The sequence below is a fragment of the Myotis yumanensis genome, unplaced genomic scaffold (genome assembly GCF_028538775.1).
Source record: "Myotis yumanensis isolate MYYU_CA2020_CCGP unplaced genomic scaffold, mMyoYum1.0.hap1 SCAF_5, whole genome shotgun sequence".
NCBI lineage: Eukaryota > Metazoa > Chordata > Mammalia > Chiroptera > Vespertilionidae > Myotis > Myotis yumanensis.
The window spans coordinates 57,892,068-57,918,389 of NW_027223756.1; the positions used below are offsets into that span (position 1 = coordinate 57,892,068).

Consider the following 26,322-nt stretch of genomic DNA (forward strand, 5'->3'; position numbering starts at 1 on the left):
CATCTCATGAAATGTAAGCTAGTTATAAATCATAGCCAATATCAACAAAGGGGCCAATTACAGTTGGTTCTCTGAATACAACCTCTGTACCTATCACATATAGAAGTTAAACACAAAATTAAGTAACATTTCTTTAAAGCCCATTCATTTGGAACCATCATCTTAACAGAGGAAACTGAAAAGGATCAACGTAAGCAAGTGGTCAGAGGCTTTAATTGACAGTGACAAATACCTGATGACTCATCTAGCATAAAGGCCATGTTTTCATTTCCTGAAAGAATGCTGTATGTTACTCTTCCGTTCCTTCCTTCATCTGGATCGTGAGCAGTTACGTGGTGCACCAAGGAGCCCACTGTGGCATCCTCTTTGACATGAGCGATGGGGAAAGACATAAAAGTGGGGCTGTGGTCATTTACATCCAAAATCACTACCTTGGCCATCAGCGATCTCAGTCGCCGGTCTGTCACATTCACAGCCTGATCGGATGCCGTCACTGTCAGGAAAACAGTAGGAACTCTCTCTCTGTCGAGGGGGGACGCAGTGACCAATGTGCCAAATGAGGGGTGGATGAGAAATGGATTGATTCCAGGGTGGTGGGATTCAATGAAGTATTGTATTCTACTGTTCAAAAAACTGCCATCTCCATCTTTGGCATTGAAGACGTGTACCAGAGTTCCTACAGGGACATTCTCTTCTACGCTTATCACAATGGACTCTTCTTGGAAAGATGGGGAATGGTCATTCTGGTCTTCCACATCAATGCTAAGGAAGACTGTGCTATGCAAGGGAGGAGTTTTGCTGTGATCTTTAGTAACCACCCTGAAAAGATAATGTGATGTCATTTCATAATCAAGTTCCTTAGAAAGGAACAAGTCCCCCGTTGAGCTGTTGATTTCAAAGGGGCCGTCCTTATCATCTGCAGCGATACTAAAATGTAGCTTTCCATTATGGTGTTGTTGAAAGTGATCAGGTGACTTTATCAAGCTCATTATTTTTGCAGGCTTCAAGTTTTCTGGTATAACTAAATGTCTAATATTCTGAGAAATGGCAGCTCTCCCTTTGGATAGTGGTATCACCTGAAATAAGAATTAAAAGGAGCTATTAATCTGGAGTATTTTTTTAAACAGTTGAATCAGTATATGTGATGATGTTACTTTGGAAACTAATTCCTTCTCTCTGTGTGAAATACATATGGTAATTGGTGGCATTATTTTTTATTACATAGCTAGAGGCCTGATGCAAGAAAATCGTGCAAGAGTAGGCCTTCCTTCCCCTGGCACCAGCTTTCCTCTGGCACCCGGGACCCGGGCTTCGCTCTGGCTGCTGGCAGGCACCCGGGACCCGGGCTTTACTCTGGCCCTGGCTTCATCCGGAAGGATGTTGGAATGACATCCGGAATGACGTCCAGTCTAATTATTATAGATTCCAGTATGCCTCTGATGATTGAAAATTGCATAATATCTAGGAGATGAGAAAGTACATTTCCACTTCCCATTTGTTCTAATGTGGGAAATGATATATTGGTTCTAATGTGAGGCCATGCTATATTTTGGTAAGCTGAACTATAGTCTTGTGATTCTTCAATGAGAATGTGGAATATGTAGTTCTCCAAATTACTTTAAATCCTAGAGAACAATATATCCATAATGACAACATCTGTGTACATTTATGTATCATGTGTCTTTGTTTATCTAAAACCAGAGACTTGAGGAATTTTGACATAGAATTTTCTCCTAAATATATATCTGCAATTAATAAAGAATTCTTTGGGGTATATGTTCTTATTTTTTATACATACCAGTATCAATATTACAGATTATCATGTGCATGAGCAAAGAAAAATAGCCATGCACAGTTATCTTATCTTTGACTCGGTGGTGTAATTTTTTCCTACTAAGAAGACTTCCCACAACTTGTTTTCACATTCTGACTAAAGTAAAGCCTTAGAATATGGATCCCAAGTGACTTTTCTAAATTTAAAAATTACAAAAAGCAATGTGATTGATTATTTGGCCATTTGTTTACATATAAGTTACTTCTGCAAATTTACCAAGTCTTTGCAATTAGAAAAAAGTAAAGACATCTTTTGTTTATTAAAATAAAGCAACATCAATGCCTATACAGGATGAAGGTACGTATCTTGTCAGGAATTGTGCAAAGTTCAAATAAAAAATTATTTGAGGCTGATAATTTCTCTAGTGATAATAAAAAAAGGCACACATACATGTGCAATGCTCTCTAAAAGTAGTATTCATATATTGAATGTATCTTCATCCTATAAAGTTGTATAAAAATCAAACAGTCCCTTAAAACACCCTTCTACATGCCATGGCGATGACAGAACATTACCTGGATGTTAATAACTGCCTGTCCTTGAAGAGGAGGCACTCCCTGGTCACTGGCAGTTACAGTCATCCTGTAGGAAGGTCTATAGTCATACAAAAGCACTGTGGTTGTTCTCATCTCACCACTGTTGGCATCGATCTTGAAGTGATCAGATCTATCTTCTATACATACACAAAAATTAGGAAATCAATGTTAACTGAAAATGCAGAAATCAGAATTAACTAATCCAAATACATCTGTGATTGAGCATTTGGAAGATGTATTTGCCTTAAGCTCTGAGAGAAAATGACCATAAAAAAATAGCAGTAAAAATATACAGAGGAAACAGGACATTTTCTAGGGGTGATTTACTTTAACCGTAAGACTATTTAGTCTTCATAGAGATTCATGAATCTTATTCAAATCATATTTCTTTATATTAATACCACTTGTTATCTACTAATTGCTACTTTCCTTTCAATAAAAATTGATTTGCACATCACATTATTGAAAATTATTCACGTAAGGTGGATGATTGGTGGCTTGGTTTCTATTTAGAGCACAAAAAACTACTATAACTTGTCACTAAACTTTTCTATTATTTTTTAATATAAAGGTGATTCTAGACCATAACAAATGTATTTTGTTTGTAATTTGGTGTTATTTTCAATGTTAACTATGTTCACAGAAGGAAGTAGGTAGTTGATAAATGAAAGAGGAAATTCTAAACGCTCATAATCCTTTACGTGTAGTGACATTTACCTGAAGATACTGAATATATAACTTCTGCATTGTTTCCTTCATCAAAATCCTTTGCAAACACAGTTGTCACCAACATATTTACTGGCTGACCTTCCAAAACCTGTCAATAAAACAAATGGCTTACAAATTTCTCAGTAAAATTTTTTAAATAAAAAGCAATGAACTTTAAGTGAAAGCACACACTACTACTAAGCATTTAAAAAACTATTTTAAAATCCACATATAATTTTAGTGTCTACCATATAAAAATTATATGGGTGTAAACCCATGAAAAGAATCCACATTACAATTTAAATATTTTACTCAATTTAAACAAGTTATCTACAGCCTTTCAACTAATTCTGAGGAGGGTGGAAAAGGAAATCAAAATAACTAAACAATCTTGGATATTAAGTGTATTTTAAAGATTCTAACATCTTTTCAATCATCACCTTCTCAGGATGTTTTTTAAAAGGTTGTTGTTAAGGTCGAAAACATGCTAAAGATAAACATAAATCTTTATTTCAGGAAACATACCTCACACAGGAGAGATAATTAACAGAAACTTTCCTAGACTATTGAAATCAACATGTGGAGTTGAACTCCATATTTAAAAGTCTTACTGTGCAAGGAAACCACAGGATATTCTAATGACAAGACTAAAATCATAATGACAAAACATTTAGCTTTGGTAAAATTTTCTTTAAATAAGGACTTGGAAGATGAGTTTAAAGTTATTAGCTTCCTAAATACCCTATGCATATCTGAGCACAATTTGAATGTCCAATTTAATTATTTGGGAGTTACTGCTTTCAAACTTTTTATTCATACAACCTATTCATTTCTTTAAAAAATCTGAGTACCTCCAAGATATACTTATTAATTAATTGTGTGTGTAAACTGATATGCTAATTTATTATGTACATTGTAAAATATACAAAAACATAGGAATAAAAAAGATGAGATAATATAACTATAATTAAGTTTTTGCATGTGCCCCCAATAGATCAGCTTTTATAATCTCTGGATATGTGTCTCTCCACTTTAGAGCTACCGATTATTCCCCTAGCTCTAATGAACCATCTTAGAGATGTGTATCAGTCACTCATAAGGAGCTCTGCACAAAGAGATGCTTGCAAATTACTAGAAAAACAATCCTTGTCTGAGCATTGCTGATAACGGGGAATCATTATGTTTGTATACAAAGGGCAGAACTACATTAATCCTAAAACAACTGGATATGAGATCTCAAATTGCATATATAACCATTTTATTTTTTGATGAGATTTTTTTTTTTTGGAGATAGGCACAATTTCTAGGTCTTCTAGAAAAGAATGCATTGCCACACCATGACTGATTTGATAAATTCTTGCTTTTTGCCACAAGATGGTGCTCAAATAACTAAGAATACTACAAGTCCATTGCAAGGCTCTTTCAACCCCACAAACCTTGATGTGTAATTCCTTTCCAGGGAGACACTGTGGGAAATACGGCCTGTTATCATTGATGTCAGTAACTGTGACATAAACCACCATGCTGGCGTTTCGTGGCGGGGAGCCATGGTCGGTCGCTAGGACAGTCACCTGATGGTGCACCTGATGCTCGTGATCCAACGCCACCCAACTGATCAGTTCGCCTGAAAGGCACAGAGGACAAAAGAGGGTGACACTGCACTAGAATGCTGGCATTGTGAACCACTTCCAAAATAATCTGTGGAAAGGAAAAAGCAAAGATGATAAAGCTCTGGGTAAAAGCACAACTTCCAAAAGCATGTATGTGAGTAGGTTGATTCTACTGTTGAAAGGATTTTCTGAAGTTTCTCCCCAAAATGCCACTTTAAGTTTGCCATTTTTTTGTATTTCTATGAATTAATTTGAACTAAAAATTGAATTCATAGAAGCCAATGGTAAAATACTCTGTGGCACCTTAGTAATAGCGCAGAAGACTTTAAACGACAGCGTGTCCCTCTCCGCCTTGCCATGCAGAATAAAGGAGAGAAGCACTTCAGCTCAGCTTAGGCATCACGAGCTCTGAGCTTGGGTTTCAGTTTCTCCATCTCAGACACGGAAGGACCTCTCTGAGCCTACTTCCTTAGGGCTATCAGAAACAAATGCAATCACAAAGTTAACATTATTGTGGAGGCTGTAAATCATTGTACACATGGCAGTTGTTTATCATCACTTTAAAATAATGGGAACTATCTCCATGAGAATCAAATAGATTCCTCAGGCTATGGTTTTTCTTTTACATATGCAGTTAGTTATTTATCGTTATCTCACAAAACATATGTGCAGCGATGGATAGTGACTTCCCAAATAACTCAGTGTTTACAAGCCTTATTTCACATATTCTTGTTTAGAACCTACTCACTCCTAGTCAATGTCCCTCACATTTCAGCCTTGGAGACTCAGGCATAAAGTTGAAACTGCCTCTACCTCTTGTCAAGGGCCATTGGAGGCCAAGTGCGCTCTCTGGTAGTCTGTCCTCTGCTGCAGAGTTCTGCCAGGCAGTGGCTAACTCACTATTTGTGAAAATACCTATTTGTGAGAAAGTAAACGTGAAGCAACTACTGCCTAACATTGCTACTTCTAAGATTTTTTAATTTGCCCTCTTTGTCCAAATGAAATGACGTGTAAAACAAAACAAGAAGTTGAAGTGAGAAACAAAGAAAGAAAATTCATATTTGGGTATGTTGAACTGGTGAACTTAATTGCAGCGCTTACTATATAAATTATATAAGGTGTCCCAAAAAATGTATACACACTTTAATAGCTGATAGCTCAATTTTGAAAATGAAATGTATTTTAATAAACACTGCCTTTATAATTATTCAAAGTGTGCGTATACATTTTTAGGGACACCTATATTTATATAGTATTTACAATAAGTATGATTTTTAACAAAAATTACACACACATAAAACTGTTTTTTTAAATCGTCACCCGAAGATTTGTTTATTGATTTTGAAAGAGAGAGAGTCATTGATCAGTTGCCTCTGGTATGTGCCCCAACTGGGGATTGAACCTCCAACCTCGGTATGTGCCCTGCAGAGGAGAACCAGGTTGGGAGTGAACGGGAGCTTGCAGGCTTCTTGGCGAGCGCTGTGCCCTGGTGAGCGCTCCACCTGCTAGAGGAAAGGGAATCTTTTCCTAATTCACACAACAGGGATCTTTGGAATAAAGTTAATCAGAACTGAATTCAAATTCCATACACTACAGGGCATGGGGCCTCATTTACATGGGCTACTTTATACATGGTGTCTCCGGGAATTGTACCAAGTGGTGACCTCCTCTCATCTCTTTCTGGCTCTGTGACCTTGGGCAAGTTACTTGAGCTATCCGAAGTCTAAGTTCCCCAGCTATAGAGTTGTAGCATAAACATATTTTGTGTGTAGATGGTTTCAGAGATTAAATAAAGTCCCTGTAAATTTATACAATATAAATTTTATTTCTAATGATTCATACTTTAAAATTTTAAATTGTATAAATTGTAAAAATTTAATTAATTTCATAATTAAAACTTAAAAATATCACTGTAAATATCTTTCTTTCCCTATGGTTCCCTTATCAAAATGAGAATGGGAAAATATATCAATACAGTGGTATTGAAATCTTGGATTGATTTCTAGTTTTCATCAATGACATTCATATTTTATAAAATGTTATTTAACTTTTTAGGAATATACAAATGAAAAAAGAAGATTGGTGAAAAATTAGACTTTATAAAAGGCTTTATTCAACCCAGTTCTGACTGTATCTCTAATTTAGAATAAGAGCCATATATTAGTAATTCTAGAGGTCCGGTGCACAAAATTCATGTGCGGGTACAGTCTCTAGGACCGGCCTGTGATCAGGGCCATCTTCCCCAGCTGCCCGCAGCTGACCTCGCCCCCTGCCGCCACCCACCCCCAGTCCCCCGTTCGCCATCGGGTTATCGGTGTCTGATGGCAGAGAGGGGAAGGGACCAAGAGGTGGTCAGTGTGCCTCATAGTGACTGGTCCAGCAGTCGTTCTGATCATTCTGCCATTAGGGTCAATTTGCATATTACCCTTTTATTATATAGGATGTGGGTGAGAGGCATGAGAAGTATGGATCATCCTAATAAAAGACAAATAGGGTAATTAACCGTACCTCCGATATGCTTCCCATTGGCTAATCAGTGCGATATGCAAATTAACTGCCAACCAAGATGGCGGCCGGCAGCCACGCAACTGAAGCGAACATGAGGCTTGGTTGCTCCGGCGATGGAGGAAGCCAAGGTTCCCCGCCTGCCGTGGCCCGGCTCTGAGCTTGAAAGCAACAGCTCCAAAAGCAACTATGTTTCAATTATAGAAGCTAAACAAACCCCAGATACCTGCTTTCAGCAGCCAAGGCCTGAAGCTGGAGCCGGCTCTCAGCTCTAGTGACAGACATAGAAGGTAAATAAATCCCAGAATAAAAAAAAACAAGAAAGAAAGGAGAGGTTGGGAGCTTCAGCTGCCCACCAGCCTGAAAACGGCCCTCAGCCCCTCATCCAGACTGGCCAGGCACCCCAGTGGGGACCCCCACCCTGAAGGGGGTGCGATCAGATGCAAACAGCCATCAGCCCCTCATCCAGGCTGGCCAGGCATCCAAGCGGGACCCCCACCCTGATCCGGGACACCCTTCAGGGCAAACCAGCCGGCCCCCACCCGTGCACCAGGCTTCTATCCTATATAGTAAAAGGGTAATATGCAAACTGACCCTAACAGCAGAACGACTGGGAATGACTGGTCACTATGACACACACTGACCACCAGGGGGCAGATGCTCAATGCAGGAGCTGCCCTCTGGTGGTCAGTGTGCTCTCACATGGGGAGCTCTGCTCAGCCACAAGCCAGGCTGACAGCTGCCAGTACAGCGGTGGTGGTGGGAGCCTCTCCTGCCTCTTCAGCAGCGCTAAGGATGTCCGACTGCAGTTTAGGCCTGCTCCCCGCTGGCAAGTGGAACATCCCCCGAGGGCTGCTGGGCTGCCAGAGGGATGTCTGATTGCCATCTTAGGCCCAATCCCCCGGGGAGCAGGCCTAAGCCAGCAAGTGGTCATCCCCCGAGGGGTCCCAGACTGTGAGAGGGCACAGGCCGGGCTGAGGGACCCCCCCACACCCGAGTGCACAAATTTTTGTGCACTGGGCCTCTAGTTAGAAATAAAACCACAGTACTATAATAAATAAGGTATACACTAAAGACTATAATTTTAATTATATGTTTGCACTAATGTGATAACTAAAAGATTAGGGTTTTGTCACTTCCAATTTTAAAGGAATAAGGGGAAGCTACAAAATGCTACCTGTATGAGGATTCATCTTGAAGAATTTTCCATCAGACAGAAGGAAATATGACAGCTGTCCGTTCTTTCCCGAGTCTCTGTCAATTGCTGTAATTTTGCCTATTACCCCTTGGGGCAGGGGGCTCTCCTCCACTTTCAAAAACAACACATCATGCAAGAAGGTAGGGGAATTGTCATTCTCATCCAGGACATGAACAATTACTGAAGTGCTCACATTTTGTGACAATCTGTCCTCCGGGATCCAGGCAAACACTCTTAAATGATATGTTTGGGTGGATTCATAGTCAAGCTGTCGCCGCAGATAAATCCAACCTGTGTAAGGGTGAACAGCGAACACAGCAGAGTCTGCGCCGGGTTCCAGCGAGTAAAGAAGCTGGGAGGTTTTGTGCTGTGGGCCAAGCGGGTAGGCCTGTACTTGCAGTATTTGGGTCATCAGTGAGAGAGACTCACTAACTTCGACTTGATAGACCAAATTTCCAAAAATCAAGGATGGGCTTGATTCTTGTTTTTCGATAACTATTGTCAGCAGGAACAAGGATGCTAGAGGAGGAACACCGAGGTCCTGGGCCATGAGAGTTAGTGTGTGCTTCTGGGCCACAGCAGCGCCCAGGCTGGCATTGAGGTACACCACGCCCTGCCCTGAGTCAATGGAAAAGATGCCTGGATTCTGGCTTGCAATGGAGTATCGGACGAATCCATTCCAACCACTGTCCTTGTCTTCTGCACGTGCGCGGTACAGGGCTGTGCCGGGCAGTGTGATCTGTGACACTGTGACCTCGTCCGAGGCTTTGGGAAACACTGGATGGTTGTCGTTGACATCAATTACAGTTATGTTGACCTCCGTGCTGCCGCAGGCGGGGGAGCTGCCAAGCTGCGCCTGGACCGTGAGCACCACCATGGGCTGCGTTTCATGATCCAGAGGCTTCAGGGTTCGAATGGTGCCCAGCCACGGGTGGATAGAGAACGTTCCATGCAGATCGCCAGAGGAGATCCTGTAAAATATTGGCTCTGAGGAATCTGAATAAAAAAGGGAAAGAAAGAATAAAAAATAAAGCAATCCCTGTATGTCAAAAGAATGTACCTGTGGAAACACTGAAATCTGAACATATTAATGTATACTACATCTACAGAGAATAATATGCAACATCTTACATCTTCCTCAGCTCTCCAAAGTCTGTTGAAAAGGGAACATATGGTTTAAGATGCTTTAGTGGATAATGCTAGCGTCCAATGGACACAAAGCAAGGCACAGGCTCACTATCAGTCATCATTCCTCTTGCATTAGTTAAAAGGAGAAGACATTCAGAAAATTATTTGAATGCCTTTTAAATATATTTGAGGGAGCCAAGTTAAGTTTATGTTGATATTTTTCTATAATATCTACCTATGAACGGCAAATATCCTCCACAAAAGTTGAGGGAAGGGACAGAGGAAGGGAAAGGAGGGAGCTAGGAGCAGGGGAGGGCAAGGCCTGTGAACAAATAATTCTTTTCTAGGAATTTCTCCTGCAGAGAAACTTCTACAAGTCTCACAAGGACATTGCTTGAGTACTATGCAGACTAGCAAAATACTGTAAATCATTCAAATTGAGAGCGACAGAGAAATGTTTCATAAAGCCATTCAAACTTTATATCATGAGACAAAATGATATACAGTTACCTCTAAAGTTGTGCAGTAAAGAGTAGAAAAATATATACAGTAGAAAAAATACATAGAAATTATACAGTAGAAAAAAAGATAGTTGTAAGACAACAAAGATATTAGGATACATTTTTGTAAAAAATGTTGGAAGCGTGTGTGTGTGTTTGTGTGTGTGTTGGGCAGTGGGATATGGAGATGTATATTGTTTACAATGAGGTTTTTTTTGTTTAAAACTTTCTTTTAAAAGTACCTATTGCTTTTCTGATTAGAAAAAAATTGTAGGATAGAAATAATGTTGAAGAACAATGAGCAAGACACAGATCGTGTGGTCTCCATGCTTCTTGCATGGAGAGAAGAAAAGATTTAATATAAGACTGTACAGCCTAAGAAAACACAGGAAATGTGCCAACAATCCATTTCAATGCAGGATAAGAAGTACTTACTCAAGGACTCTTTTGCTTTCACTATTCCGACAGGACTGTCTTCGGGTACATCTTCATAAACTGAGAAAGTGTACTTAGGCCTTTCAAATTCAGCAGGTGCCAGAGTTGTCTGAAGAATGTGTATAGTGACATCGGCATTAACGACAGATGTGAGCCCGCCACCATCTCGAGCACAAACCATCAACAGAAGTGTAGTAGATTCCAAATGACCGAGGGTTGATGCTAAGTAAATAATTCCTGGGGAAGGGAAAGAAAGAATTAAGACACAGATAACGTGCAATAAATACTGATGAGCAATCAAACATCTGATCTGTTGATTCTTCTGTGATGGTTCATTTTATACCAACTTGATTGGGCCATGGAGTGCCCAGGTATTTGGTCAAACATTATTCTGTGTGTCTGTGTAAGAGTGTTTCTAGGTAGATATAGATATAAATGTAGATATAGATACAGATATAGAGCTCCTATTGGTTTCATTTCTCTGGAGAACCCTAATATATCCACTTTCCAAACAAAGACTTAAGTATATTTGCAAAATGATGCTCCAAAATCTAACAAGTAAGTAAATAATATTTTCCTAGAGCTTAAACACTGGGCATCTTGAAACTAAGTCAATTCAACAGAAAAACATGAATGGTGTTGCATTTGTTAGGCCCGACTACCATATCACTCACCCAAATGTAATGTCAACAAAGTCGATTAGTAAAAAATGATAGAGATGAGCCTGAGACAACACACTTCAATGTTACATGTCAATGTTGAAGCACTACACCAATGTTAACTACTATAAAGAGTGCTTAGCTTAAAACCTTGCATATATAGTAGTCATTCAGAGAATGAATTTATTGGAGGGAGGGTCAGGAGTCCCATTTCCCATAGAGAAGTGCTTTGTTAAGAAAAAAGAAGTTTTCCAGTCCTGCCCCAGTGTCACAGTTGGTTGGAGTATCATCCCATATACTGACTGGGCTCAATTCCCAGTCAGGGTGCATGTGGTAGTCAACCAACCAATGTTTCTCTCTCTCTCCCTCTCCCTCCCTCCCATACTACCTCTCTCTAAGATCAATAAAATAAAATTTAAAACTTAAAAAACTGTTTTCCAAGACTTTTAAAACAGTGCCTGACCATGCAAGGTAAATTCTTCCAATCTCAGTTTTTCACTAGGTTTTGAAAAGAAAATGCTCATTATCTTATTTCTCCATGTCTCATTTCATAACACTCTTAGAGGTAAGGCCTTCACACTAGGTGCCTGCATTAATGTATTTCAAACACACACACATATACACATGTATTTGTATATATGTATACATGCACATATCTTTACACATGTGTGTGCTGTGTGTGTGTGTATATGTGTATATATATATATATATGTGTGTGTGTATATATATATATATATATATATATATATTTCCTATCTAATAATAGACAAACATGGTAATTAACCATACCTCCGACACACTTTCCATTGGTTAATCAGGGCGATATGCAAATTAACTGCCAACCAAGATGGTGGCCGGCAGCCAGGCAGCTGAAGCAAACAGAAGACTTGCTTGCTCCAGTGATGGAGGAAGCCAAGGTTCCCCGCCTGCCTCTGCCAGCCTCTGAGGTCCAGTCTAAGAAACAATGTTGCAATTATAGAAGCTAAACAAACCCCAGAAACCTGCTTTCAGCCAGCCGGGCCTCAGAGCTGGAGCTGCAACAGTGTTTCAATTATAGAAGCCAAACAAACCCAGATACCTGCTTTCAGCAGCCGAGGTCTCAGAGCTGGAGCCGAGCCTCAGAGCTAAAGCCGGCTCTCAGTTCCAGTGACAGCCATAGAAGGTAAATAAATCCCCGAATAAAAAAAAAAAAGAAAAAAAAGGAGAGGTTGGGAGCTTCAGTCACTTGCCAGCCTGAAGGCGGCCCTCAGCCCCTCACCCAGACTGGCCAGGCACCCCAGTGGGGACCCCCACCCTGAAGGGGGTGCGACCAGATGCAAACATCCATCAGCCCCTCACCCAGGCTGGCCAGGCACCCAAGCGGGACCCCCACCCTGATCCGGGACACCCTTCAGGGCAAACCAGCTGGCCCCCACCCGTGCACCAGGCCTCTATCTTATATAGTAAAAGGGTAATATGCAAACTGACCCTAACAGCAGAACGACTGGGAATGACTGGTCACTATGACACACACTGACCACCAGGGGGCAGACGCTCAATGCTGGAGCTGCCCTCTGGTGGTCAGGGCCCTCTCACATGGGAGGAGCTCTGCGCAGCCACAAGCCAGGCTGCCAGCTGCCAGTACAGCGGTGGTGGTGGGAGCCTCTCCTGCCTCCTCAGCAGTGCTAAGGATGTCCGACTGCAGCTTAGGCCTGCGCCCCGCTGGCAAGTGGACATCCCCCGAGGGCTACCGGGCTGCCAGAGGGATGTCTGATTGCCATCTTAGGCCCAATCTCCCCGGGAGCGGGCCTAAGCCAGCAGGTGGTCATCCCCTGAGCGGTCCCAGACTGAGAGAGGGCACAGGCCGGGCTGAGGGACCCCCCCCCCCCGAGTGCACAAATTTTTGTGCACTGGGCCTCTAGTATGTATAAATGTACAAACATATATACAATTGCTGATCTACCCCAAATTCTTCTGTAATAAGGGGATAGTCAATACTGTATGAACAAGAAACCAATTCATCAATTGCCAAGCCAAAAATTTAATTTAACATGGTATAGACTGGGAAGACACTTGGGCAAGAGAAGTACAAACATTTTCCAGAGGAACCCCCCTTCATCCCCAGGGTTCAAAGAATTCTCTCAGATAAAGGTGCAAGCCCACAGTTAATAAAAATCACAGAACACCTGAGGAAATATGTTAACATGAATGAGACCGAATATCAATAGCAGACTATGATTGGGAAAGAATTCAGAAAACATAAATGGACAAAGTGCTCTACATAAAAGACAAAATTTATTGGAATGAATTTCAAGATAAATCCAAACATATATTTATGAGAAACATACCTGCAAGAAGAGGATACAGACAGATGCAAGTGAAAGATAAGCAATTAGATGTTACCACCAACCTCATGCTCCTTAACTTCTACAATCTATCTGACACATGATGTCCTCTTGCTTTTGGACTTTTTCTTTGGTTATATGACAGTTTTTTGTTTTGTTTTTTTTTTGTTTTTGCTTTTCTAAAAATTCCTGGGATTTCTATCTCCTCCTCAAACTTCCTCCTCCTTACACTTCCAAGCATTTCTCTATTCTAAGCATTTCTCTTTGTTCTATTCACTGGAGGGTCTCAAAGGGTGTTTCCTGACCACCTGCATCCACTCACCATGGATACTTGTAAACTCAAAATTTTCAGGTTCTTTTTTTTTTTTTTTAAATATATTTTATTGATTTTTTACAGAGAGGAAGGGAGAGAGATAGATAGTTAGAAACATTGATGGGAGAGAAACATCAACCAGCTGCCTCCTGCACATCTCCCACGGGGGATGTGCCTGCAACCCAGGTACATGCCCTTGACCGGAATCGAACCCGGGACCTTTCAGTCCGCAGGCCGACGCTCCATCCACTGAGCCAAACAGGTTTTGGCAATTTTCAGGTTCTTATGCAGGTTCTTTCTAGGTGTGGGAAGGATCCAGGGATTATTTTTGAAAGGCTTCACCAGTAATTTTTATTTACTCTAAAGTTTAAAAACCACTTCTGTATACTCTCGCCTTCAAAATATTTATATGTTCTTCAATAGCTACTTTATCCTAGTATCTCCCATGTCTTCCCACCTGAATTATAGTTCTATGCCTCTTTCTAGGTGGCAATTCTTCTGGCGTATTTATCAGTTTGACATCAGTTGGACCATCAATCATCTTAGTTAAAATTAAGAAACTGTGTGTGACTCATCGTCTTTCATTATAAACCAGTCACCATTCTTGTATTATTTCCTCTTTAAATATCCTCAATTAGTTCCTTCCTCTCTGTTTTTATTACTATCTCCTTAGTATAAACTTCATAACTTTATCCCTAGATTATAATAATATATTAATATATAGTCTCTGTTAATTAATTTATATTTCCTGCTCAACTTTTCTAGTCCTATAATTCACCTAGTACAGTGCTGCCAGGGTAATTTTCCTTAAATGTCATGTTCACCACAATGTGCTAGTGTTCAAAACCCTATGTCACTCCTCATTTCCTGTAATAATTAAGTTTAAGCTTCTCTGTCATGCTTTTAAGTTCCTTCATAAGCCACCCCACTTACTGTAGCTTCATCATTATGTAGCCCATTTCTCCACTTCAGACATGATCATCTCTGGCTGTCATAAATATGGATAACAAGTATGATACAAAGCAAAGCTCATGGAATGCAACCATAGAGAGACTATTTTTTTTCTTTTATTGAAATTTATATTTTTTGTGCAAATGGTTGTTCCCCTCCCCCTAAGTCAAAATTCAGGATGCTCCTACAATTTCCACAATCACTATCAACCAATTAAAATTCTTTTTGGTACTTTAAGTCACAAAACAGTCTCAATTTAGTAATTTGGATATAAAGGTACTGGTTTTCCAGTACCTCCTTTGGCAATCCTTCATAAAGTGAGACCTGAAGGATGACTTAGGTCATTAACTAGGCGAAGATGTAAAGATGGGAAGAGGAGAGGAGAGGGAACAATCAGCTGATCTCAGCAGAAGAAAAATAATGTAATGTGCTTGCAGAAGGAAGATGGCATAAAAAAGGAGGAAGAGGAGGAAGAAGAGGGAGAAAGAGGAGGAGGAGAAGAAGTTGGTATAAGGAAGGGGCACAGAGATTAAAGGAAGGAGTTGTTGGAGATAAGGACACACAGGAAAGCAGGCAGATCCTGAAGGGCCTGGTTTGACCATAACAAGGATTTGGTCTTCAGTCAAATAACCATAGGAAGTCATTAAAGATTTAGACAGGGGAGAGAAATGGCCAAATCTGTCTTTTTATACTTAAACATGGTTCATTTAATGCCTATATATACATTTTACTAGGCTTCTTCCGAGCCAATGGTTACTTTAGTTGGCCTTTAAAGTCAATGTTGTATAGTAAAACAATTGCTACTAGAGACCAGGAAGGAACCAGTGAGTTTCTTTGAACACTCACCACTTAGAAGAGGGAAGTATTAAAATTAAGCTTGTCCTTACATATGCTGAATATTTCAAAACATTCATTTTTTCTTACATTTGAATATAAAGAGTAAGCTAGAAAACTTATTTACTTGAATCCAACATTCTTAAACTGAGCTGTCTATTAAAGTTGAGGAGCCAGAAAATGAAGCTCTATAATATATATTACATATAAATATGCATAATATATATAATAATGAAGTAGTAAATAAAAGAAATAGTTCTCTGCCTATATATTTTGTCAGCTTTAAGTTTATGACACTATATTTTAATACTTCAAAGTACAGTGATTAATTGGCTCTCATTTTTTTCATTAGTCATCCATTCAGGGAACCAACTTTAACTTTAAAACAGACACAGATTCATATACAGATCACTGATTATTTTATGTTTTAATTACTGGGTGTGTGGGTTTATGCATACTAATTTTAATGTGCAATAATGTTTGGCTATTATCTTTAGTTTGTCACTTTTTACTTAAGAGAGGAAACTGCTGGAATAAATTTATTTTAATTGATTGACTAATAAAAGCACTTAAATACAAAGGTCCTCTTAATTAAATTTAATATACAGTATATATAAAATCATGTTCTACTAATTAAGCAATACTTACTTTCATAATCAGACCTCCCGCAAATTTGAGATATTCTTAGCCAACATGGTAATTCCTACTTAGAAAATAATCTGTAGGTCATTACTAAAATTGTAAGCTATGGACTAGTTAAAAACAAAAACAAGCACAAAGTCATAACCTTCACCAAACATGAAGTCCATAAGTGTGGTTTTCTCAAAAAATAGGACAAAAACGATGGGGTATCAATACTACTTTCTTATTGGTTATTGATATTTATGATAATTTTCCTATATTCAGTTTGTGAGAATATAAAAACTTATTTACCAAATAGATGACATTATGCTATTTATTTTGCACACGAATCAGGGTTAACTAAGTTGTAGCGGCTGACAGGAATAGAATGGATTCAAATTTCTATCTGATATTGACAGAGAAAACCATTATCCAAATTTATAACAAACTTATAAATGGTTCAAGTTCAGGTCTGCCATATTATCAACCATGCACTTTAGGCAAGACACTGAATCCCTTTCTGCCTCAATTTCTTTCTCCACTAAATGAGGGAGCTAAATTGTAAGGTCCCTTTCATCTCCAAGAGTCAGTGATGTTATATTGAAAAAAATGAATGAGAAAACTCACCAACATGCTTTTGTTTTCTATAAAAGTGACATACACTGGTTAGGTGCCTGTGATTAATTTTAGACTCTGTCTTGCAAATAAAAGAAAGAATGTTTTGGCGTGAGCAGGCTCACATCCCTTGTGAAATGAGATGTGGTATTAATTTATTAACTACATATCAGAATGTTCTATATGTAGAAAAGTGGCAATCATGAAGAATTATGAGAATCATTACATGGCATCAAATCTGAGCATAAAACTAACATTAGAAAAGAATCTGCCCTTGAAATAAAGAAAAACAGAGTCTGTGCTACATTACTTAAAGTCCGTGTTAAAAATCCATACACCCGAGCAACACGGAAGCTAAACATGGAGGCACAGCTGCCCTTGGCTGGCAGTTTAATTCACTCCATTACCCTTTTAATTATTTGTTCTGTAGTGCTAAACTTGGGATTTTGTATATGTCATAACTAAACGTAGATCAGATGATGGGCAAGGCAGCATAATTTATTGTTGCTCAACTACTCTTTGCAAACACAAATGCTTGTAATCTCTGTCACCTTAAAATAATCTGAATTAGAAGTTATGTTTGTTTCAGCGGAAAATGACTAAATAAATACCACAAACAGAAAGGCTAAAGAACTGCTTTTTTTAATGCTACTAAAGGGATACTTCAAACAATGTAGAAAAAAAATCTACATATAGTTCATTAAATAGGATTAAAAATACATGAAAAAGAGCTATTAATAAATGTGTCTCTGTATTTCCTTCTTTTAAAACTCAAAACACTGTGGTCTACCTCGTGGCCACATCAAAGAAGCACGACTAACTGAGAATAAGAGAAATGAAGGCTCAATTCAATCTCTCTCTCCTGTGCCTAAACACATTTTACAAAAATATTCTTTGAATTAACAACACACTTAGAAAACCAGAAACAGACCAGAAAGATAAACCCACAAGAGAAAACAACCATGACATCGCCACACCCACTCCCCTTCAGTTTTCTTCAAAACATTGCTCTTACCAGATGAACACATAATCACAGAGCTCTATTTTTAATGCATGAGTCTTGGTTGTGGCACAAATAGGTCAATGGAAAAATCTCTTGTCTTCAGGAAAACACGAGCCTAATAACACACTATGTAAGCTTATAGAATAGCATGTCTGATATAGGAAGCATCAAATGAAAGGGCGAATGGACCAGTGGGCAAATTAATGAATGTCTCAAAGAGAGAATTTTAGAGCAACTCAGGAAGAAGTGACAATGCAGAAATGTGCTAATCAATTCTCAATATTGTCCTCATGCAATATAACTATATATAACTATAAAACTGTACAATTATATAATCAACTATATAAAAACTATAATTATATATATACATACAAGGTGGGTGCAAAATTGGCTATAGTTGTTCACATGGAAAATAATCTACACTAATAAAAGAGAAACATGGTAATTGGCGTACGACCGCTACCCTTCCCATTGGCTAATCAGCGTATCCTTATGCAAATTAACTGTCAGCCAAGATGGCGGCCGGCAGCCATGCACTGAAGCGAGCAGGGAGGCTTGCTTCCTCCAGGAACTGCAGACTCCAACGTTCCCCTCCTCACTTTCCGGCCTCTCAAACTTTCTTAAATAATTGCTTTCCGGCCTAAGCAACTATTACTATGTTGCAAATAAGAAGCTAAACAAAAGCGGCTTTCAGTTAGCCCCGGACCGCAACATTGTATCCATGTTTTCAGCAGCGAGGCCTCAGAGCTAAAGCTGGCCCAGAATAAAAAAAAAAAAAGAAAACAAGGAGCAGTTGGGAGCTTTTAGTCAACTGCCAGCAGGAAAACAGCCCTCAGCCCCTCAGCCAGCCTGGCCAGGCACCCCAGTGGGGACCCCCACCCTGATCCAGGACACCCTTCAGGGCAAACCACCCGGCCCCCACCCATGCACCAGGCCTCTATTCTATATAGTAAAAGGGTAATATGCCTCCCGGCACCGGGATCAGCGTGACGGGGCAGCGCCCAAACCTCCTGATCAGCCCTGCTCTGTGCCTGATAGGGGGGGAGCTCCCCAATCCCCTGATTGCCCGGCGGCTCTGTGTGTGACAGGGTGCAGCGCACCAACCCCCTGATCGGCCCTGCTCTGTGTGTGACAGGGTGAGGCGCCCCAACCCCCCCGCCCCCACGGGCCCTGCTCTGTGTGTGACAGGGTAGAGCCATAACCTCTCCATCGGCCCTGCCCTGAGTGTGACAGTGGCGGTGCCCCAACCCCCTGATCGGCCCTGTTCTGTGGGTAATAGAGGGTGGCGCCCCAATCCCCCTCCACGGGCCTTGCTCTGTGTGTGACAGGGTAGAGCCATAACCTCCCCATTGGCCCTGCCCTGAGTGTGACAGGGTGCAGCGCCCCAACCCCCTGATCTTCCCTGCTCTGTGAGTGACAGGGGACAGCGCCCCAACCCCCTGATCCGCCCTGCTCTGTGTGTGACAGGGGGCGGTGCCCCAACTCCCCTATCGGCCCTGCTCTGTGAGTGACAGCGGGGAGCTCCTCAACCCCCTGATGGGCCCTGCTCTGTGAGTGACAGGGGGCAGCGCCCCAACCCCCTGATTGGCCCTGCTCTGTGCGTGACAGGGGGTGGCGCCGCAACCTCCCCATTGACCCTGCTTTGAGTGTAACAGGGGGCGGTGCCCCAACCCCCCAATCAGTCTACCCTGAGCGTGAGTGAGGGTGGCATCGCAACCTCCCGATCTGCCCTGCTCTGTGCATGACGGGGCGGCGCCCCAACTCCCCAATCGGCCCTGCTCTGAGCCTGACCAGGCGCTGCACCTAGGGATTGGGCCTGCCCTCTGCCACCCGGGAGCAGGCCTAAGCCAGCACGTCGTTATCTCCTGAGGGGTCCCAAACTGTGAGAGGGAACAGGCCAGGCTGGGGACCCCCCCCCCCCCCCGAGTGCACAAATTTTTGTGCACCGGGCCTCTAGTACAATCTATAATAATAAAAGTGTAATATGCAAATTGACTGAAAGGCTGTCCGGACGTCCTTCCGGATGACCTTCTGGAAGAAGCCGGGCTGCAGCCATGGGATCGAGGCAGTCGCCCTGGCTGCGAGGGAGAGATCGAGGCAGCTGCCCCGGCTGTGAAGGCCTACCCTCACACGAATTTCATGCATCAGGCCTCTAGTAATTAACACACTGTATGCGGGTAGCTTTCATCAGGCGCTAACAGGTGGCGCGTGGCGCGGGCCATTTTTGCTAATTTTTTTGCGCAAATGGCAACGTTCAGTAAAATTATGATAACTTTAGTTTACGTATTTATACGTTACCCGCATTCTACTGCTAGTCTATAAAAAAAAAAAAGTATTTTAAGATGGCTCCCGCGGAGTACGCGCAATTCACGCGAGCTGACTTAACTCGTTTCCCGCAACCCAAGTGTTAATAAATAATAATACAAGAATAAACTCTGTTTCACATACTTCAACTATAAACCTACTTTTGCCATACCCTGTATATACATTCTATATATTTATTTAGTATATAAATCTGGAAAAGTGCCAGCTAGCACAGATAAGCTAGAGAGGAAACGAGAAAGTTTGGGTTAGTTTTGAAGAAAAGTGAGGTAGACCACAAATCCCCTACCAACCTGTGATGAGGGAAGAGGGTTTAAATGAAGTTTTGCTCTGTATTATCAATGACACTCCCTTGCAATTTCTTATGAGAATGTAATAAGGATTTAAATAAATTTTCAATTATTTCTAAATGTCACTTGTTTTTTCATTCCAAAAATGTATGGCTAAAGGCAATTCCTTGAGACTGTGTTTGCACTGGCAGCTTCTGTAGAGATAGGCCTTAAAGGGGAAGCAAGAAGGAGCAGCTTCCTATAGGTTACAACAAAAGCACAGATGAAGAAGAAAAAAACCATATTCCAAACTGCTTCTTGTTCAATTCTTTGATAACATCAATAGTTAGATGACCTTTAATGGCATGGCCTGGAAGTCTATTATGTGCAATTTAGAAAATGTATGTGAGGTGGCAGTCAACCAACAGATGAACTTGAACGCAACTGTTCAAATTGAAGACTTCCGGTACACTGGGCAACCTTTTCCCCAGAGTTAGTCATGATGCTTTTCAATTCTCTTCTAAAGGTTAAAGCAAAGCATTACCAGCTTTCATGAATTTCTCATGAGTTGTGATTAAGTGCAACTAAATTCCAAGTACTGCTACACTGATAAATGTCTTCAACTTAAATGCACCGACACGAAAATAATACAGGCACCGGCCAACAATAACCCAAAGCCACTTCCATTACAAAATTGGTTTTCCTTTTAAAAAAAAAACAAAGCAAAACCATGATACCTTCCTAGATAATGACTCATATAAAGTGTTCTCCGTGATTAACAATGGCATTTGTCTTGTACCCAGTGCCAGGAATGGGAGCCTGTGGCTAACTGAAGCCAGCACAACAATAGAGTTCTCTTCTAAAAATGGGATACTGCACAGCTCCTTCTTCAAGATCTTCCAGGGGAAACTAGATGATGAGTGTGCTGATGTCTTCTAAAAACAATCTGCTGAATGCTTCTGGATGCTGTGCCCTGATTACTGGCTGACCTATATAATTTTGGCAATGCTATTGTCCTAGAGGGCCTGGCATTTTGACAAGCAGTTAAGGTCCTCAGTTTAGAGGAATTTTGAGAAAGCCAAGATAAGCAGACCAATATCCTAAAACAGTATGTTCTTCTGATCTTTTAAATGTCAAAGGGGCCACATCAGTGAGTTATTTTGAGCAAGGAAAGTTCTGCCTTACAAAGACTGTCATTGTAAATAGCGAATCCCCCAGCAGTCACACACTCCAGATAAAGTACACTTTCCTGGCAAGAAGCGGTGGCTCTCTACCTGGGGCTGGGTGAGAAGGCAAACTAACTTGGCAGATTAGATGCCCCGTGTATATTATTATTTGTTGCTAATGAATATGGTTGTTGCAAAGAGTGTTGTAAAGATCCAATAGGACAATGTACAGAGCATGCCTACCAGGGCATCTGACATTATCATCACCATCACAATAGATACTCATTCTGCCCATGCTCAGATCAGGGGCTTTAAGAAGAAACATAATCGCAAAGAGTTAGCTGCACTCCCGTGTTCACTGAAGCCTGTTCACAATTGTCAAGCTGTGGAAGCGACCTGAATGTCAATCAGCGGATGAATAAACAAAACATGATATGTACACACAATGGAATATTACTTAGCTTTTAAAAAGAAGGAAGTGCCGTCATGGATGAACTTGGAGGACATTATCTGAAGTGAAATAAGCTAGTAACGGGACAAATGCCTATACCACTTATATGAGGTATCTGAAATAGTCAAACTCCTAGAATCAAAGAGTAGAACTGTAGTTGCCAGGAGATGACAGGGAGGGAGGAATGGGAAATTGCTAAAAAGTGGGAACGAAGTTTCAATTAAGTTTCGGAATAAATTCTAGAGATCTGCTGTCCAACACTGGATCTTCAGTCGACAATAAAGGATTATGCACCTAAAAATTTGTTAAGAGGGCAGATCTCATTTTACGTGTTCTTACTACAAAATAAAATAATGTAAAAAAATTTTTAAGAAAAAAGGTAAAAGAAAAAAATTTTAGACCAGAATATCTCTAATATCTCAAAAGTATTATAATGTAATATACTTGTAATTTTATGTTTTCTAGTAATAATTATTTCAAACATTATTTTGTTAATAAGAATCCAATAGGAAGGGAAGGGTACCAACTTAAATAATGACTGTTTTTAAAAAACTCAGTTTGCTCATTGGACTTCTTTGGCAGACGCACAATTGTCACATTAGAGAACTAAAAGGAGCTTTAGGTATTTAAAAAAACAAGGAAACTAAGCAAAGAGATTAAGGGAATGTGAGACCTAGTGTTAGAAAAAGATGTCTGTATAAGGCTCTTAGCACTAATATGATTAGCACCCTGAAATCATGCAAGTCACCCTTAGAGGGCATACGAGGAAGAAACATATTGGCTAGCTGTTTCTCCTAAACTATTGCCTTTAATCCTCACAAAAACTTGGCAACATAGGGATCATTAGCACTACTTTTTTTAAGTAAGGAGAGTAGGGCCAGTGAAAATCATAAGCTGGGACTGAGATCCAAGTATAACCAAACTACAAAGCCCTTGCTCTTTTCAATACACCTCGCTGCCATTTGGCAGGTGGCATAAGTCTTGCAACATCCCTGCTAATAAAAGAAATCACTCTTGTTCATTTTCTGGCTGTTTCACAGAAGACGTTGATTTCAGAGGCAAACTGTTCCAGGATCACATACCTGTGGTAGAGTCGATGGTAAAAAGGGAGGACAGGTCACTGGGGATGAGCTCGTAAGCCACTGTTCCATATACCCCAGAATCCCTGTCAGTGGCAAGGACATTGATGATCTCGGTTCCCGGCTGGGTCTGGCCACTAATGCTCAGCACATAGGTGGGCGGGTTAAACACAGGTTCATTATCATTCACATCCTCCACATCCACACGAACAAAAGCTTGAGCGCTTAGTCCACCCTGTTGAGGAACGAGAAGCCATTACAAACAGATCACTGGTGGAGGGCAAGATTTTAGAAAAAATCATAGGTGAAAGCTTCACTTAGAAGGTGCCATTTGAATCACAGACTGACCTATATGAGGGAGCGAGACTTCAGTCATTGGGAGGAAAAGCATAACAGAAACAGGAAAGAGCGAGTGCACAGGCCCTGAGGCAGGAGTGTCATGTTCATCCCAGGCCTGTTCAGGGAGCAGTGAGGCGGGGACAGAGCATGGAGGACTCTCTGAGCCCCTGAAGGAACCATGGCTCTGAGCCACTGGAGGGTTTTGAACAGAGAAGTTGCTTGATTTGACTTGGATTTTCACTGGGACTCTGCTGCAGTATTAAGAACAGACTGAAGATCAGCAAGGAAGGAAGGAGGGAAACCACTTGGGAGGCTATTTAGAATCAAGTCTGAAGGCAATGGTAGCAATCCTAAATATTTGGGCCAGATCTGTTTCAGAATTCTGAATTTTTCAAATTTTAGGAAAGTAATATACTAGATAAAATAGTGAGAAGTGGATCTGATGCTGTTTATTTTGTGTCCCCTTCATCTCAAAACAAGGAGAAGGGGAGAGACTATAATAGAAGAAAATAATCCTCTGTGGTTTTTCACTCTTCTGAAGTGAAACATATGTTCCTACTTTAAAGCACCATTTGTATCTGGCACATTTTGATACTTTCATCTTTGACAAAAATCCTTGGTAAGTCACAGCCTGGGTTTTCTCACTCACTCAGCCTCCAGCTTCTCTTGCTGTCTTTCTCTTAATTTTTTTTTTCTTTTTCTATGGCAGAGAAGCACTGAGGAGGAAAGGCAGTGGAAAAGAAGTTTTGGCAGGAGAGAAAAGGAGGACTGCTACAGTGCAGGTCTGCAGGAAGCTCATGTGAGGGCCAGGAGGGCCAGAAAGAGTATTGTTTGGATGACATTAAGGATGGATCTGAAAGTGACCCTCGGGCTCTGAGGTCCCATATATCTCAGACTTTGGGGACTAAAACTAAGTTAAGAAATACATCTTTAGCCCTAGCCAGTTAGCTCAGTTTGTTATAGCATCATCTTGATACACTAAGGTTGGGGGTTCGATCCCCAGTCAGGTCACATACAAGAATCAACTAGTAAATGCATAAATAAGTGGAACAACAAATGTTTCTCTCTCTCCTCTCTTCTCTCTTACCCCCTCCTTTCTTCTCTAAGATCAATAAATTAAATAAATAAGTACATCCTCAGAAAAATGTGATTTTCCCTGTTCTAAGTTGAATTACAGGGCCATGCCAGCAACAAATTAATACAAACAATGGGAGTTCCATCTAGCCTGTATGCTCAAAATGCAGGTTGGCTGTCTATCTTCAGCAAACCTAAATGGCCAGTAGGTTCCCAGGTAGAGTGAAATAAGAGGGCACCGCAAACTGGCTTGGGTTGTTCAATCAGTGGACATTAAAGTGTCTGAGAGGGAACAATGGCGGAGAGGAAGACTGTAAGGTATAAAGGTCCAGAGTGACAAGGATGCTGAGAATATGATGGCAACAACAGTGTCCATGGTATAGTCTGAAATAGGAATTTCAAATGTGGATTGTTTTTTACAAAATAAAATTTTTATTGATTTCAGAGAGGTAGGAAGAGGGATAGAGAGAGATAGAAATATCAATGATGAGGGAGAATCATTGATCAGCTGCTTCCTGCACTCCCCCTTCTGGGAATCAAGCCCTCAACCTGAGTATGTGCCCTGACTGGGAATCCTATATAATAAAGAGATAATATGAAAATTAACCCTCACGCCCTCACAAGATGGCTGCCTATAACCAGGCCAGCAGGGGGGTTAGTGAGGGATGACCAAACGACTGAACAGCAAGCTGCATGGGGCAACCAGGCTGGCGGGGGGCGGGGGAGCATGAGGGGCGTCCAGGCCAGCAAGGGGGGCAGTTGGGAGCAACCAGGCCAGCAGGGGGACCAGTTAGGGGTGACCAAGCTGGCAGGGGGGGGCAGTAAGAGGCGACCAGGCCGGTGGGGGATGGGGGGCAGTTAGGGACAACCAGGCCAGCGGGGGGAGGGGTGCAGTTTGGGGTGACCAGGCCAGCAGGGGGGCAGTTGGGGGCGATCAGGCCAGCACACAGAGGCAGTGAGGGGTGGTCAGGCCAGGATGGGGGGGCAGTTAGGGGCAACCAGGCAGGCAGTCAGGTGAGCGATTAGGAGCCAGCGGTCCAGGGTTGTGAGAGGGATGTCTAACTGCTGGTTTAGTCGGACATCCCCCAAGGAGTCCTAGATTGGAGAGGGTGCAGGATAGGCTAAGGGGACCCCTCCCTCATGCACGTTTTTTGTGCACCAGGCCTCTAGTCAACCATAACCAGGGAGTCACAATGGCTAGGCGTGAATTGGTTTTTGATGGAGAAAGGAGTCGAAGTGATCTGGATGCTGCAATGGGCAACAGGGAGGGCATCCACCTGGACACTTCCCTCCCGGCTTCTGATTTAGCAGCATGTCAGTTTCTCTGTAAAAGAGTCAGAGAGGGGTTGGTATCCTGAGGGAAGAACTGTTTTAATCAGGGCAAGAAGATAAGGAGTAGTCATAGACCAGGCTGAGTTTATAGGGAGTTGGCTAAATGATGGGCTATGAGTTCCAGAGGCCATGGTAGGAGAGCTTGGGAGGGTACAGAAGGTAAGTAGGAGATTAATTCAATTTAAAGGATGAAAAAAAGAAGGATGAGGATAAGAATATGGAGGATAATGGATGGATGGCAGGCTTAAACTTTAGAGATAAGAATGAGGTAAAGTGATATTGAAGACATTGTGGATTGGTTCTGATAGTATGTTAGAGAATTGTAAACAATCAATTTGAGACATAGTTATGACAATTTAGCTAAAAAATAATCGAGCAACTGGGCAAAGGCTTATTCCTTAACCTGGGGTGGGGGTGAGGGTCAATGAAATGTAAGATAGCAATAAGCACTTGAATATGTTTTGGAAAGTGAGATAACATAATCTGTTAAAATTAAAATAATTGTGACCTAAATTT

The 26,322-nt window shown here is 41.2% G+C and overlaps 1 protein-coding gene across 1 annotated transcript in view; it reads right to left on the bottom strand.

Annotated features, from left to right (window-relative positions):
• Positions 1 to 26,322, bottom strand: part of DCHS2 (dachsous cadherin-related 2) — a 189,963-nt gene that overhangs the window by 54,739 nt on the left and 108,902 nt on the right. Inside the window, 7 exon segments of the mRNA XM_070415351.1 lie at positions 233 to 1,076; positions 2,350 to 2,507; positions 3,088 to 3,187; positions 4,515 to 4,702; positions 8,371 to 9,387; positions 10,455 to 10,691; positions 23,065 to 23,296. Coding sequence (XP_070271452.1) covers positions 233 to 1,076; positions 2,350 to 2,507; positions 3,088 to 3,187; positions 4,515 to 4,702; positions 8,371 to 9,387; positions 10,455 to 10,691; positions 23,065 to 23,296 — 2,776 coding nt within the window.